This window comes from Sorex fumeus, unplaced genomic scaffold (assembly GCF_029834395.1).
Source record: "Sorex fumeus unplaced genomic scaffold, SorFum_2.1 ptg000019l, whole genome shotgun sequence".
Lineage (NCBI taxonomy): Eukaryota > Metazoa > Chordata > Mammalia > Eulipotyphla > Soricidae > Sorex > Sorex fumeus.
Genome location: NW_026606076.1, coordinates 42,325,168 through 42,343,398, shown reverse-complemented (window position 1 = coordinate 42,343,398; position 18,231 = coordinate 42,325,168). Strand labels below are relative to the sequence as shown.

Sequence of the window (18,231 nt, the reverse complement as noted above, 5' to 3'; positions counted from 1 at the left end):
GCTTTCTCTCTGTCTCTCCCTGTCTCTCTCTGTCTCCCTTTCTCTGTCTCTCTGTCTCTGTCTCTCTGTCTCTGTCTCTCTGTCTGTCTCTGTCTGTCTCTCTCTTTCTCTCTGTCTCCCTTTTTCTGACTCTCTGTCTCTTTCTCTCTGTCTCTATCTCTCTCTGTCTCTCTCTGTCTCTCTTTCTCTGTCTCTGTCTCTTTCTTTCTGTCTCTCTCTGTCTCTATCTCTCTCTGTCTCTCTGTCTCTCTCCCCCTTCCCACCCTGGGAATGTACTTTTATAAGGGAGCAGAGGAGATTTGATCTTGGAGGAGGGGGTGCTCAGTGATGGGCCTCGTGGCCCCAAGCCAAGGCCAAGACTGGAGTGGACAGTGGGGCCCTCCCGGGGAGCAGCCCTGCCCGCACCCTGGCCTGCTTGTGTGATGCTGTGTTCCATCCTTCCGGCCTCTAGGACTTGGTGTGTGTTTGTGTGTGTGGGGGGGAGGCCCCTCCCTGTCACCTTGAAGCCACCAGGTTTGTGGGGAGCGAGTGGCCGGGGTTTGTGGCGTCCAGCCGGAGCGACAGGCCAAGCTGTGCTGAGCATCGCCGGGTCCGGTCAAGGATGGGTTGTTCCTCCCCCACCCAGCCCCCCTGGGGCCGAGCCCTCTAGGGGTGAAGGTGGCAGGAGGAGAGGGCTGAGAGGAAGCTGGCGCATGTGGTCAGCGTCTGCCCACCTCTGCGTGACGTCGGGGGTGACAGCAGCAGCGTGGCAAGGCCTCTCGGCAGGCCCTGACTGTCCTCAGCCCCGTACGACAGCACGAGCGGGAGTTTCGCCTGCCCAGAGCACCGGCTGCTTGGGGTCACCTGTGTGTATGTGTGTGGGGGGGCAGGCGGGGGACACACGGGGCCAAGGCGCCCGCCCCCAAAGCTCAGTCTCTGGACTCCCGCATCTCGTGCTGGCCCGTCTGCCTCTTCCCTGCACCAGCACGACTCTTGGTGTCCCCAGGTGCCGTTTCTCAGAAGTCGGGGTTCAGGGTGCCACGGCTGGCTGCGGCCAGGAGCAGGCTCGGGGCCCGGCCACCTCCTCAGCTTCCCCACCCGCACCATGGGCCAGTAACAGCACCCATTCGGATGTTGTCTGGGTTCAGCGATGTCGAACCCGGGCCAGGCAGCCTCCTCCTCCTCCTCCCCCTTCTCTTCTTCCCTCCTCCTCCCCCTACTTCTCCTCCTCCTCCCCCTCCCCTCTTCCTCCTCCCCTCCACCTGCATCTCCTTCCCCTCCCCCTCCTCCCCCTCCTCCTCCTCTTCCCCTCTCCTCCCTCTCCTTCTCCTCCCCCCTCCCCCCCTCCTCTCCCCTTTCTCCTTCATCTCCTCCCCCTCTTCCCCTAATCCACCTCCACCTCCTCCTCTTCCCCCTCCTCCTCCATCTCCTCCTCCCCTCCTCCTCCCCTTCTCCCTTTCCTCCTCCTTCTTCTCTTCCCTCCTCCTCCCCCCTCCTCTTCCCCATCCCCCCTCCTCCTCCCCCTCCTCCTCCTCTTCCCCCTTTTCTCCTCTTCCTCTCCCTCCTCCTCAATCTCCCCCTCCTCCTCCCCCTCCTCCCCTTCTCCTTCCCCTCCTCCTCCCCCCTCCTCCTCCCTATCATCTTCTTCCCCTCTCCTCCTCTTCTTCCTCCTCCTCTTCCCCTCTCCTCCTCCATCTCCTCCCCCTCCTCCCCCTTCTCCATATCCTCTCCCTCCTCCCCTCCTCTTCCATCTCCTCCTCCTTCCTACCCCTCCTCCTCCCCCTCCTCCTCCCCATCATCTTTTTCCTCTCTCCTCCTCCATATCCTCCCCCTCCTTCCTCCTCTTCCTCCTCCCCCTTTTCTCCTCCTCCCCCTCCTCCTCCTCCTTTCCCCAACCACCACCTTGTTCCCAGGGAAGGAGCACCCTGCCTCCCAGCCACATTTTGCACATGCGCAAAAATGCTCCGCAGGGTGTGTGTGTGTGGGGGGGGGACATTTCAGGATGAAGTCAGAGGGAATTCCCCTGAGCCGCTTCCCAGCCCTGATGATGAGGAGCTGACCCCGCTGGGCCCCGGGGCCCCGGCAGGAAACGTGCTGTGCTCTCTTGCCCTGCCTAGCTTTGACCTCCCCGTCTGTGGACACACACCCCGGGCCAAACTGTACCATGTGCCCTGCCCGTGCCCGGCTCTCGGATAAGGCGCTGAGGATTTGTTCGCCGCTTCCGGCCCAGCTCCTGCCAGGGAGCTCCCGGCCCCACGCAGCCAGGAAGGACATGCACGGCTTTCTTTTGTCCCCGGCTGATGTCTCCTGGCCAAGCAGCGCGGGCTGAGATGAATGGGCGGAAGCTGTCCGCTGCCCCCACTGGCTTCGGGCGGACGCGGTTAGGCCGAAGGGAAGGGCGGTTGGTGCTGAGGAAGCTGGGAACCCGGGCGCAGGGCTGTTCCGTCCAGATAATCACCCTCGTCAGCATCCCAGCGGGGACCGCTGGGCCCGAGCACACTGGTTGGGGTCAGGTGTTCAGCTCTTCCCTCGGCCTGTTGATCCAGGTGGGCCCAGTCTGTTAGCCTTCGTTTTAGGATCCAGTTCCCTCACCCCCACCTTTATTATTTTTCTTTTGGGGTCACACCCAGCGATGCTCAGGGGTTACTTCTGGCTCTGCACTCAGGAATTACTCCTGGCAGTGCTCAGGGGACCCTATGAGATGCTGGGAATCGAACCCGGGTCAGCCGCATGCAAGGCAGACGCCCTCCCTGATGTACTATCACTTTGCCCCCCCCCCATCCCTTTTGCATGGAAATAATTAGCATGGCTAGTGATCACACCATTATTATTATTATTATTATTATTATTATTTGCTCGAGCGGGCATCTGTAATATCTCCATTGTCTCCATTGTGAGACTTGTTGTTACTGTTTTTGGCATATCGAATACGCCACGGGGAGCTTGCCAGGCTCTGCCGTGCAGGAGGGATATTCTCGGTAGCTTGCTGGGCTCTCCGAGAGGGATGGAGGAATCGAACCCAAGACTGCCACGTGGAAGGCAAATGCCCTACCTGCTGTGCTATCACTCCAGCCCGTTATTATTAATAATAGCTCTGCACTGTAGCACTGTCCTCCCGTTGTTCATCAGTTTGCTCGAGCGGGCCCAGTAACATCTCCATCGTGAGACTTGTTGTTACCGTATTTGTTACTTTTTAAATATGTGTTTGGCATATTGAATACGTCACGGATAGCTTGCCAGGCTTTGCCATGCGGGCGGGATACTCTGGGTAGCTCGCTGGGCTCTCCGAGAGGGGCGGAGGAATCGAACCCGGCTCAGCCTGGCCGGCTGCACACAAGGCAAACGCCCTACCGCTGTGTTATCGCTCCAGCCCATAAATATTATTATTATTATCTTAAATGTGCACAGGACCTTTTGATGTGCTTAGAACCCTCAGTCATAACATTGTAAAGCAGAAATGGCGCAAGAAATAAGATGCCCAGGATGTAGCTCAGGGGAAATGTGCTTTTCATGCCCGAGGCCCTGGGTTCTGTCTTCATTCTCCAGCAAATGCCATCATACTTGAACTACTATTCCTAACCCACTTTCTCACCAAGTGTCTCCTTCCTCTTTTTACCCCTTGAGCACATGCGTAGATCTACCTTAATTCTTTTTCATGGCGCCGTAGGATTCCGTCCAGTGGGATGGACCGAAGTGTATTTTCCCTAAATGCAGGTTAGGTTGCCAATTCCTTGCCATTACAGGCAGGCTGCAGCAGGGTGCTTTAGACAGGCCGGGCACGCAGCCCGCCTGGGTTCGATCCCCGGCATCCCATAGGGTGCCCCGAGCCCCGCCAGGAGTGGTCCCTGAGTGCAGAGCCAGGAGTAATTCCCCTTGAGCATCGCCCGGTGTGGCCCCAAAAACCGAACAAAATGAGGGTGTTGCCTTAAGAAGCGGATGCACGCTCTTCCAACACACGTGGAAGCCTTTTAAACTAGGATTGACACCCAGATGTAAGAATTGCAAGAGTTTGTAGTCTTCAAGCACAGGCCTGAGCAAAGGTGTCCCTGAGCAAGAGGGGGAAAACCATCAGCCGAGGTGCATAGAATGTTTCCAGCGTCAAGGAAAGGTTCCCCCCACCCCCCCTTCCACAGAGCGCCTCTCCCCGGGCCATACACTGACAGCACTGTAGCACCTTAGAAGAGAGCATCTTTGGGGGAAGATTTCCAAAGATTTCTAAGTCAGTTTCTCGGACTGTGTTCAAACTCGTGAACTGTTTTTTTTTGGGGGGGTTCACACCCGGCAATGCACAGGGGTTACTCCTGACTCATGCACTCAGGAATCACACCTGGCGGTGCTCGGGGAACCATATGTGATGTTGGGAATCGAACCCAGGCCGGCCGCATGCAAGGCAAACGCCCTCCCCGCTGTGCTATCGCTCCAGCCCCTGGATTGTATGCTTTATGTATGCTGTGATTCAGGCCATGCATGGAAAGGGGAGCAGGTCATCAGTCCTCAGACCCACTTCACCCAGAACTAACAGTTCTTGGGAAGCTGTGGTTGGTATTCTTGCCCCATGCTGGTGGCCTTTTTTTTTTTTTTGGCTTATTTGTTTGTTTGTTTGCTTTTGGGCCACCCTCGGCGATGCTCAGGGCTGACTCTTGCCTCTGCACTCAGGAATGACTCCTGGCAGTGCTCGGGGGACCCTATGGGATGCCAGGGATCAAACCCGGGTCAGCCTTGTGCAAGGCAAACACCCTCCCCACTGGACTGTCGCTCTGACCCCCCTCCTCACGCCCCTTTTCTTTCCTCCTTTCCAAGTGCTGGCTGGTCTCCTCGTCTCGGCGGTACTTCCCAGGGCCCGGCTCTAGCTGGGGGGTCACTAACTCCACAGTGTTTGTTTGTTTTGGGGGGCCACACCTGACAATTCTCTGCATTCACTCAGGGGTCATTCCTGGTGGTCCTCGGGGGACCCTCTGGGGTTCCAGGGATCGAACCCAGGTCAGCCGTGAGCAGGGCAAGCTCCCTCCTTGCTGTACTATTGCTCCAGCCCCTCCAAAGGAATTAAAAAAAAAACACCGAACACATAGAGCAGGACAGAGGGGACAGAATGGCCTTTGTCATAGGAGCAGGCACCTTTGTGGAGAAGCTGCCCGTTCCCATCCCCCACCCCACCCCCCTCCCCAGCATCTCTGTTGAGCTGGGACCTTCCCCCCCCTGCACAGTGCCCGCCCCCTGGCCCCTGCGCTCCTGCTGGCCTGGCCTACCGTGGACTCGCAGCCCAGCCTCTCTCATTCCAGGCCCCCTAAGAGGCATGGGCGCTTGGGCTGAGTGAGGCTCCCCAAGTTCCTGTGTTGAGATCCTGCTCCCCTCCCCCCACGAGCCTCCCTCCGCCCCCCCTCAGAGCGAGCCTCTGTGGAAATGGAATCACCGCGGATGGTATTTGTTAAGGGGCCCGTTGTCCTCGTGGAGGGGCTGGGCAGGGCGCCCCGTGTGACTGATGAGCAGGGGGAATGATGCTGCTGTAAGCCAAGGGCCCCCCTCAGCTCCCCCAATGCATGCAGACACACACATGCATGCACACACACATGCACGCACATACAGACACACACACGCTCACATGCGCGCACACACAGAAACACAGGCACACATCCACACACGCACTCACACAAGGCACACAGACACATACACACACGCCCGCACACACACACACGCCCGCACACACACAGACACACGCATACACATGTGCATGCACACACAGACACGCACACACGAACACATGCACACACAGACGCATGCACACTCAGACACATGGACACATGCAGGCCGGGAGAGGGGGCCAAGATATGACCCAAGTCAGCCCTTAGGCTCTGGGTGTCCTGGGTCCAAGTCCACCCCCTTCTCCCCAGCCCTGGGCCAGCCCCCTGCTCCACTGCCCTCTGTCCTCTGTGCTGTTGCGGGTTCTGGGTGTTTCTGGAACCGTTGCTTTGGCGTGCCGAGGTGTTCCCGAGCTTCCTCCGTGCTGAGCGCCAGGCATCAAGGCTCCGGTCCTTCTGCCCAACCCCGCTGGCGCCGTGCGGGGACCTGGGGGCGCTGTCCCGCGTGGGGCACCCCCAGAGCCAGCGTGTCTGGTCAGTGTTGGTGGAACTCTGGGTATTCAGCCCAAGGGAGGTTTGGGGGGGCAGCGAGGTACCCCGCCACCCCCCTCCCCACTCAACAGTTTGCGTGATGGAGAGAGACAGACGGGCAGGGGGGGCCGCAGACTCACTCGGGGCACACTCTGCCCGGTCACAGGGTGGGGGGACAGCGCGGGTGCCCTGGTGCCCTGCCCGAGGAAGAGGCAGGGAGGGAGGAGAGCTGAGTGGAAGGAGGAGGAAAGAGCCCAGCTTAGACAACAACACGTAAATATTTGGTCTGGCGTGAGCGGAGCTAAAGCCGAAAGGCTTGTGAACTTATGGCCGGCTCAGGAGTCGGGCATCTGTCCCGCAACTGAGGTGCTTCAGTCGGGAGAGGGGCAGGGGTCCGACCCTCCTGCACGGCACAGGCGGGCCTCAGCCAGGCCAGGGAGGGGGCGGGGGCAAGGGCTTAGTAGGATGTTCCGTGTTCCAGTCCTTCCTTTTGGCATTTTCTCCTCTCTCTCTCTCTGTATTTCTCTGTCTCTCTCTCCCCTTTCTCTTTCCTCTCTCCCTCCCTCATTCTCTTCCTCCCTCTCTCCACTTTCCTCTCCCTTTCTCCTCTCCTCTCTTCTCCTTCTCTGCTCTTCCCCCTCTCTCCTCCTCTCTCCTTTTTACTCTCTCTTCCTCTCCCCTCTCCCTCCCTTCTCCTCTCTCCTATCTTTCTTCCTCTCCCTCCGTCCCGCTCCCTCTCCCCATGAGACGCCACCTGCCCTTCTCTCCTCCCCAGCCGAGGGGACAGAGGGGACATCGGGCAGGGCCACAGACTCAGAGGTGGGCCCGGTGCGGGGAGCCCAGCCGGTGGCTTCTCCCCAGCTGGGGGAGCAGGACGGTCTCCCGAGAAGCAGGACCTGGTGCTCGAGACATAGATGGACACACAGATAGATGGACGGGACAGACAGACGTTTGTGTGGAAGCTGTGGTGGACGTCCCACCCTCCACACTCTTGTTTCTCCTCCCTGGCCTGTCCTGGGTGTGTGATGGCATGCATGGGCCTGTGGCCGATGTCCCCGGCACCAGCTGGACCCAAGTCAGCGTGGAGGCCAGCAGCAAGCTCTGCCCAGACTCAGCAGGGGCAGAGTTTAGGGTCAGAGAAACCCTGATTTGCTTTCCAGATGCCGGGCAGGAGCTCTGGGCTAGTTGCTGAGAATTTGTGTGTGTGTGTGTGCGTTGTTTTTTTTTTTTTTTTTTGGCAGAGTTCACACCTGACTGTGCTCAGGGCTGACTCCTGGCTCTGTGCTCAGGGCTGACTTCCACCTCTGTGCTCAGGGCTCGCTCCTGGCTCTGTGCTCAGGGCTGACTCCCGGCTCTGTGCTCAGGGCTGACTCCCGGCTCTGCTCAGGGCTCACTCCCAGCTCTGTGCTCAGGGCTCACTCCTGCCTCTGGGCTCAGTGCCCACTCCTGGTGGTGCTGCTCAGGGTGAACCCTCTGAGGTGTCATGGATCAAACCCAGGTCAACCACCTGCCAGGCTAGTGCCCTCCCTGCTTTAGTGTCTATCCAGCCCCTTACCGAGCACTCTTCACCTCATGCCTCAGTTTGCTTCCCTTCCTTCAACCAGCCTCGGGTGGGGGTGGGTCCAGTTGTCCTGCAGAGTGTGGAGTCTCCTCCCCCGAGGGAGGGTGGAGGGGAGACAAGGGTTCACCGCGAGGGAGGAAGGAGCTGGGAGGCAGTGTCCCCCAGGAGAGGAGACAGGGCAGGCGGGGGAGGGGGGTCCCTGGAGGGCCATGGGGGTCTTCCAGAAGCGCTGGCTTTTCTCTCGAGGACACCAGGTTGCTGATGTCACTGTCACTGTCCTCCTGTTGTTCTTCGATTTGCTCAAGCGGGCCTAGTAACATCTCGATTGTGAGACTTGTTGTTACTGTGTTTGGCATATCGAATACGTCACGGGGAGCTTGCCAGGCTTTGCCGTGTGGGCGAGATACTCTGATAGCTTGCCGGGCTCTCCAAAAGGGGAAGAGGAATCAAACCCAGCTCAGCCAGGCCGGCTGCATGCAAGGCAAATGCCCTACCTGCTGTGCTATCGCTCCAGCCCGGAGGTTGCTGATGGGGACTCTTCCCCCCGCCCTCGTTTGTTTTTGGGGCCACACCAGGCGATGCTCAAGGATTCCTGCTGGCCCTGCACTCAGAATTCCCTCACTCCTGGCAGTGCTCGGGGGACCCTGTGGAATGCCGGGGATCGAACCCGGGTCAGCCACTTGCAAGGCCAGCGCCCTCCCCGCTGGACTCCTGCTCCGGCCCCAGCTGATGGGGACTCTTAGGGCAGGTGGCAACGGTGCAGGACTCGAACTGAAGCGAAGGGGCCTTCGGTGCAGTCGGAGAGGGGAGTCGTGGGGAGGGGGCTGGGGGGCGATGTGGTAGAGTCGGGGAGCCTGGGGCAGCCCGGGAATTCGGGGCTCAGTTGGAGGGACAGATGCAGGGGAACGGAGGAACCCAGGTTGGGCTGGTGCGACCTTGAACGCACCGTGTGTTCCCTTGGGCTGCGGGCTTGTTGCTTAGAGCTGCTTATCCGAGCCCCGGTCTGCTAAGATCTGTGCAGTGACATTCCCTCCCCCGGCCCCCACCGTGACCCTTCGAGGGGCCTGGCAGGGGCCGGCCGGCTGCCTCCCCGTTCCTCTGCTGGGCCTTCCTCCTTATCCCCCTGCCGAGCACTTGATTCCGGAGCTGCCGGAGCCCTGCCCCGGCCTCTCCCCAGCTGTGCCTCACGGCCTGGAACAATGACATCATTGAGGGGTGCAGTCGGGCCCGGCCGTCCCCAGCAGCCCGGAGGAGCAGCGGGGGCTTCCTGACTTCTGCATCGGGGCTCATTCCCAGCCCCCCATCCCCGGGCTCCCATGGGTGCCCCCACCCCTGCCCCCCTCCCTACGCCTTCTTTTCCTCCCCCACCAAAAGGCCTGCAGAAAGCTGGCAAGCTCCATGTTCGCTCCTCTTGCATCAGTCTCCCCAGAGAAAGTTCCAGATGGGCCAAGGGGCCATAATGGCTGCATTATATCAGGCCCCAGCCCCTTTTCCAAGCCCCCCCTTCTGGGGACAGGAAGGGCAAGCAGGGCCAAGAGGGAGTCCTTGGGAGGGAGGCCTGGCGCGGGAAGACGTCAGGCCCTCGCTCTGGGAGGCCGCTGCCTCCTGGCTTCCTGACGTCCATAGGGAAGCGGGAGAGGCAAGTGGAGGACACACAGCTGTCACCAGGTCGGGCCGTGCAAGAAGCCCAGGGGACCACACAGTGCGTTCAAGGTCGCACCACAAGCTACGGCCCAGCCCAGCCTGGGTTCCTCCGTCCCCTCACACCTGTCCCTCACACATCCCAGGGGTGCACGCGTGGCAGCCTTCATAACACACTCATGTGCACATGCAGCCTCCACGACACACGTGCACACACACGGCCTTGCAGCCTCAGCATAACACACAAACACACACAAAAACACACGAACACTCAGGAAGAGTCTCCCCCATGACACTCATGGACACACACACAGTCTTGCCCATGACACTCATGCGCACGTGTACACACGCAACAGTCTCCCCCATGACACGCTTGTGCACACACATGCACACACACGCAACAGTCCCCCCACAACACATTTGTGCACGCACATGTACACATAGTCTCACCCATGACACGCTCGTGCACGCACATGCACACGCAGTCTCACTCTTGACACGTTTGTGCACATGCAGTCTCACCCATGACACACTCATGTGCACACGCAGTCTTACCACGACATACTTGTGCCCACACATGTACATGCACACGCACATTCTCCTCCATGACGCTCATGTACACGCATGCACACACATGAACACGCAGCCTCCGCCATGACACACTCTTGCACACGTGCATTCATCCCCCCAAACTCAGTGCGCCCACCCCCTCCTCCAGAGCATACCCTGCTCCCCCTCCTGGGCACCCCTCCCCCATGCCACTCCCACCACACCTGGTGATGTCTTCGATTTTCTCAGAAGCCACCCAAGTGCCCCTTGTCCCCAGACCCTTCTTGCTCAATCCCGGCAAGTGCCCGAGGGTCTCAGCCGACGGCAGGTCCTCGAGTTCTTCCTGGGTGCTCCCTGCTGCCTCGGCGGGCCCCTGGATTCCAGGAGACTAGCCCATCTGCTCAGGGCACGTTGCTGGTGTGTAGAGGCCGCCGTGAGGGGACCCAGAGAGGGTCCGGCAGAGCCCGCCCAGACATCCTCTGGTTTGCCTTCACCTCCCAGGAGCTGGGTGCAGGCTGGGAACAGAGTCTCTGGGGGCCGGGAGGAACCAGGACAGGAAGGGTGGTGGGCCCAAAGCTTGGTGGTGGGCTTGGTCCAGTGCATTCTCGGGAAGCTTCCTCCCAAACCGAGAAAGCCCGTGGGCACCACGGCCCCGGCTGGCCTGCTTGGCACCATGGTGCCCTGGCCCTGGAGAGAGTGATCAAGGGTCCTGGGGTCAGTAGCGCATGAGCCATGAAAAGTGACCCTTCTTCGTCCCTCCTTCCTTGGCCTCTCTCTGCCCTCACATACCAGCCCGCCTCTGCCCCTGTCCCGTATTTGCCTCCGGGGCCAGCCAGGCTCCTGGCACGCTGGTGGGTCAGCCTCCATCCCTTCGGAGCCAGAGGTGCAACGCGCCCCAGCTGGGCAGGGACTCTCGAGCTGGCCTGAGCCTCCTCCTCCCCTCTTCCCCCTCGTCCTCGAAAACCGGAAGGAACCTTCCGCTGCGTGGGTTATTTTGCCCCACATATGGACAAGGGCGGGCCAGCAGGCTGGGGTGACAGACGGTGGTGGCAGGGTTTCCTGAAATGGCCCGCTTGGCTTGGTGTGGCGTGGGGCCGGGGGTGGGGAGTGTTCTTTTTTTTTTTTCTGTTTGGATCACACCCTGCAATGCTCAGGGGTTACTCCTGGCTCTGCACTCAGGAATTACTCCTGGCGGTGCTCGGGGGACCCTATGGGATGCTGGGAATCCAACCCGGGTCGGCCGCGTGCAAGGCAAACGCCCTCCCCTCCGTGCTATCGCTCCAGCCCCAGGGAGGCCGCTTCTTGCCCATGTGCTGAGCCAGCACCGCACCCCACCCTCATCGCCCCCCCCCCTGCTGTCCGGGAGGAGATGAGAACAAGATGTGTCCAGGGTGGGGCCCACACAGCCTTTCTCCTTTCTCTGTGGGCGCTGGTCCCAACCCGCAGCCAGGTGGGTGGAGCTGTCTTGGCTGAGGTGGAGCCGCCGGCCTGGGGCATGGTGGGAGTACTGGACAGAAGAGTGTGGGGGGTCTTATGGGAAAGTGCAGGCCACTCTTCTCTGCCTCTAGAAGGACAAACTCTCCTGGCTGCTCCCCCACCCCAGGGATGAGGGGGTTGTTTCCAGAGTCCTGCAGTGCTTGGTGCTCTCCCTTGTGGGCTTTGTGGAACCCCGTCGTTCATCTGTGCCAGGGAGTCACACCCCTAAACCGTCACCTCCTTCCAGCTACTTCCAGTGACATTGCACATGTCCCCAAGGCCGCCAGCTAGGGGGTGGAGTGTGTGTGTGTGTGTGTGTGTGTGTGTGTGAGCCGCCAACTGGGGGATGGAGTGTGTGTGTGTGCGTGCGTGTGTGTGTGTGTGTGTATGTGTGTGAGCGGCTAGCTGGGGGATGGAGTGTGTGTGTGTGTGTGTGTGTGTGTGTGTGTGTGTGTATGCGCGCGCGCACATGGCTATGTGTGTCCCGGACATCTTGGCTAGCGATGCCTCCTACCTCCATCTCTTGCCCTCTGACTGCCGTGTCTGCACCCACGATAGCGTGAGCCCCACCCCCAAACCCCACCTTCAGCACCAGCTCCTCCCCCGACCCCCGGCCCCCATTCTCCTTCCCTTTCTCGACTCACCCCCCACCCGGGCCTCCTGTTTCTTGTGCCCAGAGGTGGTGTTTGTTTGGGGCATGTCCTCCAGGTGCGGGGTGCCCCTACCCCCGAGACAAACTTCCACCCCTTCTCTGCAGGTACCTCTTCCCCAAAGCCTACACGGAGACGCGCTACACGGCCCCCGGCCGCCCGACCCACCAAAAGCTGAAACCGGAGGTACGTGGGGTCCCACCATCCTGCGGGCCGCATCCCCGGGAAGACTGGGAGAAACCTCACTGTGGGTTGGCTTTTCCCTGAGAGCCCCTCGTGGCGGGCTAGGGAGAGGGTCCCCCCCCTGCTCAAGGCCGATGAACACCAGCACGGGCTGGGGACGGATCGTCTTCCTGGCCCTGGTCACTGAGCACCAGTAAACCGGTGAGACTGAGAACTTTTAGTGTGAAAGAAGCAAGGACCCCCTGGTGGCCCCGCCGGCACCCACTTCCCCTGTGGAGGTTCGGGGGTCCCTTTCCCAGGGGATGATGGGTCAGGGCCTGTGGCTGTCCCGTGAGGTGGCCTGGGGCGGGTGGTTGCACTCACAGCTGATGTGCTTTGTGTTCGCACTGGCTGGCCTTTGCACAAAACTTCTCTCGGGAGAGAAATCCTCATCTGCAGGACCCGCTTCCGGGGCCGGGGCAGGGAAGGGTCCCTGTCGGAATGTGCAGGCCAAGATCGAAGCCACTTCAGGCTTTTTATTGTTGTTGATTTTGGGGGGTCACACCCGGCGATGCTCAGGGCTGACTCCTGGCTCTGCACTCAGGGATCATTCCTGGTGGTGCTCGGGGGACCCTATGGGATGCCGGGGATGGAACCTGGGTCAGTTGCGTGCAGGGCCAGCGCCCTCCCCACTGTGCTATCACTCTGGCCCACATTTCTCTCCTTTATTTATTTATTTATTTTTGGCTTTTTGGGTCACACCCAGCGATGCTTAGGGGTTGCTCCTGACTCCGCACTCAGGAATCACTCCCGGTGGTGCTCAGGGGACTGTATGGGATGCCAGGAATCAAACCTGGGTTAGCTGCGTGCAAGGCAAACGCCCTCTCCACTGTGCTATCCCTCCGGCCCACGTTTCTTTTTCTTGAATCATGGGTGAGGCACCCGCCTGGCCAGGTGAAGGAGTGTTTTGTATGGGTGACTAACAGAACCCCGACTTCTCCTTGCTTCGTGCCCCCCCAGGGGTGATTCTCCCCCCCGCCCCCGCCCAGGACCCCCATGGAGCCAGCCTCCCTGGAGCCATCCCGGGCATCCCCTGCTCAAACCACCTCCTCTATCTCAACACGGAGACAAGCATGTCCCCAGGGCGACCCCTGACCTGGCACAGAGGCATGTCCCGGGCATTTGCACCCCTCCTCCTCCTCCCCTCGGTGCTCAAGAATGGGGCTCAGTCCACCAGTGTGCCATGACCTCATGCGTCCAGCTGTGTCCCCCCTCCCCCGCTCCTCGCCCCGGGGTCCCCCTCGGCCTGAGAGGCCAGGAAGGAATGCGATGACCTCAGGAGGGCCTGTCTCCAGCTTTGTGCTCTGGCTGTCTTCGGCAGAGAGGGCCGAGGGCCTGCAGGCCCCTCTGACCCCTCACGACCCCCGACTCCTCCCTCCTGGGGTTCTCGTAGGCCAGAGCTGAGGTCTCCTCACTCCACCCCCTCCCAGCCCCCCCCCGACCCTCCCCCCCCCACACACACACAGGCTTTTTCCTCTGGCAGCCGAAAGGGGCCTTGGCGGCCTTGGGGAGCAGAGTTCTGGGAACCTCGGGCTTCGGGGAGCAGCCCTCAATCAAGGGCAGGTCACCGGGGGGTGGATCGAAGTTGGGGTCCAAGAGTGACGAGATCTGGGTGTGAAGCCAGGGCCGCGGTCTCGGCTGGCCCGCGCCCCATGACCCGACACCACCCCCAGCTCACGCCCAGCCAGGCAGCCAAGGAGCCAGTGATCCCGCAGAGGCTGCGATCCGGGTGCCCAGGGGGTGTCCAGCTCAGCGGCTCCCAGCTGGGAGGAGGAGGTGGAGGAGGAGGAGAGGCAGGACCCGGGATCCAGGTGGTCAGATCTCGGCTGTCAGTCTTCTGCCCCCTAGACCCTGGGCCAGGGGAGTCTGCAATGGCCCAGCCCAGTCCCTCTCTCATGCCCCTTTGTAGCTGGGGGCAGCCACCTGTGTCCTGGCCCGGCCTTCTCCGGGACTCCTGGGCTACGAGCTGTGAGAAGACACCCCTCACTGGTCCCCAAGGTGGGACCTGGACTTGGGGCTCCTGCAGAGGGCTGGGATTGGGGAGACCCAAGCATCTCCCGTTTCCAGGCTTCCTGACAGGGTGATTCCAACGGAGCCCCGGGGAGATCCACACATGTGTGGACCAGGCACCCGGGAGGGAGTCCAGGCCCCAGGCTGACACTAGAATCCCAGCTGGAAGGAGTGTGCGCACACACACACACACACACACACACACACACACTTACACACATACACTCAGACACACACACACTCATACACACATATATACTCACACACTCATACACACACTCACACACTCACACACACTCATATATATACACACATACACACATATACACTCACACACACTCATACACACATTCACACACTCATACTCACACACCATGCACTCATACACACTCATACACACATACTCACATATACACTCACATACACACTCATATACACACACTCACACACACACACACACTCATATACACACACAGAGACAGAGCTATTCTTCAGCGCCCCTGTGAAGGGCAGGACGGGGCCAGTTCAAGGCCAGGAGGTTTGATGAGCTCCTCAAGTGCGGGCGGGCGGGGATGCCCCGGAGGTCCAGGGGGGGCAGTAAGCCTCGGGAAAGAAGGGGTCCATTGGTGTGCCGCTGGCCTCTGGCCCGCCGAGAGCACAGACAGCTGGTGCCGTGCAGCCGAGACTCGGCCCCCCGCGTTTGGCTGCCTGGGCCTTCCTGGTGACTGGTGTTGGCGGCGGGAGCTGGCGGTCCCGGGAACCTGCCCTCAGGCCCAGCAGTGTCAGGGCCCAGAAGGGGCGGGCTGAAGCGGATCGGGGAGACCCTGGTCCCTGGCAAAGCCCAGCCTGGTGCGGGCACGGGGGCCGAGGTCAGTGCTGCCGGACGTGGCGGTTGTGGCGAGGGTGGGTGGTGGGGGGCGGCCATGGGTTGTGGGGGAGTCGGGCTCTGGTTCCAGGGGCCGCCATGGCCAAGGAGGATGGCAGGACTGTCCCAGAAGCCCCACCAGGCAAGCCCCCTCCCTGTTCTAGGCTGGTGGGAGCCCCTGGCAGGCCCTGCTGGGGGGTCCCTCACTTAACCTCCGACCTCCACCCCCACCTGCCCCTGAGCTGTGCTCTGTGCGTCTGTCTGCCCCTTCCAGCGGGCCCCCAGCACGGTCACATCTGCAGAGACCTTGTTCCAAATAAGGCCACACTGTCATTCCTGGGGGGACACGTGAAGTGTGTGTGTGTGTGTGTGTGTGTGTGTGTGCGTGTGCATGTGCATGCATGTGTGTGTATGCATGCACGTGTGTATATGTGTGTGTGCATGCACAAATATATGTGACCGTGTGCATGTGTACACATACATGTACTATGTTCATGTGTGTTTGTACTCACACATGGGCATGTGTGCGCACGTGTGTGTGCACGCACATGTGTATGTGTGTGCACATGAGTGTATGCATGCATGTGCATATGTGTGCGTGTGTGCATGTGTGTGCGTGCATGTATGTATATGTGTGTACGCACACATGTGCATATATGTACATTCTGATGTGTGCATGCATGTGTGTATATGTGTGTGTGTGCGTGTGTGTGTGCACGTGTATGTGTATGCGAAGGGAGAAGGGGTCACAGAGGTGACTGGGGTGCAGGCAGACTCCGGGTCCATGAACAATGCATGAGGCCGGCCCCAGCCTCTGGTTGTCACTCTGGGCCTCTCACGCCAGCAGAGTGGTGGGTGGCACCGGACCTTCATGGGCCGGCATCGCAGCCCTTCACCTCTCCAGAACAAATGCCCGCTCTCTCCCCGCAGGACCACTGCTTCTATCATGGCACTGTAAGGAACATGGCTGTGTCCAGCGTGGCTCTCAGCACCTGCCAGGGGATAAGGTAAGAGGCGCGGTGGGTGGGCAGGCAGGGCTGGAGGGTGGGGATGAGGCCTGGTACCACATGTGCATGCGCACATGCACACACACACACACACACACACACACACACACATGCCCTGGAATACACCTGCAGGCAGGCAGGGATGAGGTGTGGGGATGAGACCTGGTACCACACACACAAACACACACACACACACACCCGCCCTGTGATGCACCGGCGGGCAGCCAAGGATGAGGTTTGGGGACGAGACTTCGTACCGCACACACACACACACACACACACACACACACACACACACCTGCCCCGGGATGTACCCGTGGGCAGGCAGGGATGAGGTTTGGGGACGAGACTTGGTACCACACACACACACACACACACACACACACACACACACCCGCTCTGGGATACACCGGCAGGCATTCAGGGATGAGGTTTGGGGACGAGACTTGGTACCGCGCGCGCACACACACACACACACACACACACACACACACACACACACACCTGCCCCGGGATGCACCGGCGGGTAGGCAGGGATGAGGTTTGGGGACGAGACTTGGTACCGCACATACACACACACACACACACACACACACACACACACACCCCTCCCTGCCCCGGGACGCACCAGCCCTGCCGCTGCAGGGGCTGTGTCTGCCCTTCCCGGGCCAGTGACCCCAGCTGAGCGAGAGAACGGCAGCTCTGGGAGAGCGATTGTTTAGATCTGCCCCACTGAGGCCAGGGCAGGCAGGGAAGATCCTCCCCCCCTTTTGGGGGCTGTGAGGCCCACCCGGCTCTCCGAGGGCCGTTCCTCGCTGCCCGCTTCCTCCCTGGATGGGCCGATGGCGCCTTCCCCAGTCCCCTCAGCCGTGGGGAGCCAGCGCTGCAGCTGCTCGCTCTCCCCCACCCTCCTGGCGGGCTCCGGACCGGATCCGCACATCTGTTTCTCAGCGGTGGGGCGTGGTGTCAGCTGGGTCAGACCGACTTGGGCAGGAAACGAGCTGTGGCCGGGAGGCCATGTCACGGGCCCCCGGGACCCCCGTCTCCAGTGGCCTTGCTCTGAAGCCAGCTGGCCCACGGGCCGTGTGGCCAGGCCAGGCCTCAGGCCCCCATGGTTCTCTGAGTCAACAGCGCCTGGCCCCAGGAGCCGGAGGGAGCAGGCAGATGCAGCCCCAGCAAAGCGAGGGGAACCTGCCGCCCCCTCCGTCCCTTATTTCCTTCTGTTGTCGTCGTCCTTGGGTCCCCACAGCTGAGCAGGGTGGCTGAGCCCAGTTTGCCAGCCTGAACCACCCCCCCCCCACACACACACACATACACACACATGCACTACACCCTTCTAGCCCTTCTGCACTGTCAGAAATTCAGGTATGGGGCTGGAGCAATAAGACGGTGGGTAGGGCGTTTGCCTTGCACGCAGCCGACCCGGGTTCGATTCCCAGCATCCCATAGGGTCCCCTGAGCACCGCCAGGGGTAATTCCTGGGTGCAGAGCCAGGAGGAATCCCTGTGCTTCGCCGGGTGTAACCCAAAAAGCAAAAAAATAAAAGAAAAAAAATTGGGGGTAAGGCCAGCAGGCCTGGGGTTCCCTTCCCACCCTCCAAAAAGAGCAGCTACAGAGGTGAGGCAGCTCCCGTCCCTCTAGGACCCCCACCCCACCCCCACCAACCCCCAGACTCACACTTCCGAGGCTGCAAACGGAGCCTCTCCCCGAATGCGCCCTGCACGCGTGTATCCAAGCGCGGGTGGGTCCAGGCTCCGGCAGACCCAGCGGGTTTCCCCGGCGGAGTCCCGGGTCCTCTCTCCTTTCCCAGCCTGTTCTTTTCCCTGCAGTAGCTAAGGCTGGTGTCCAAGATGGGGGTGAATTAAAATAGGCCAGAGGAGAGGGCTGGAGGCTAGTCCAGCAGGAAGGGCGTTTGCCTTGGTCAGGTGTTGGCCCACCTGGGTTCGATCCCTGGCATCCCATAGGGTCAGGGGCACTGCCAGGAGTAATTCCTCAGTGCAGAGCCAGGAATAACTCCTGAGCATCGCTGGGTGTGGCCCTCAAAGCCAAAAAAATAAATAGAAAGCAAAATAAAAACAAATAGCACAGCGGGGAGGGCGTTTGCCTTGCACGCAGCCAACATGGCCGACCCAGGTTCGATCCCCAGCATCCCCTCAGGTCCCCC

At 60.6% G+C, this 18,231-nt stretch overlaps 1 protein-coding gene across 1 annotated transcript in view; it reads left to right on the top strand.

The window, feature by feature from the left end:
- Positions 1 to 12,010: 12,010 nt before the first annotated feature.
- ADAM19 (ADAM metallopeptidase domain 19) overlaps positions 12,011 to 18,231 on the top strand; it is a 33,778-nt gene continuing 27,557 nt past the window's right edge. The window contains exons 1-3 of the mRNA XM_056113054.1: positions 12,011 to 12,021; positions 12,071 to 12,149; positions 15,991 to 16,067. Coding sequence (XP_055969029.1) covers positions 12,011 to 12,021; positions 12,071 to 12,149; positions 15,991 to 16,067 — 167 coding nt within the window. The remainder of the gene's footprint in view (positions 12,022 to 12,070; positions 12,150 to 15,990; positions 16,068 to 18,231) is intronic.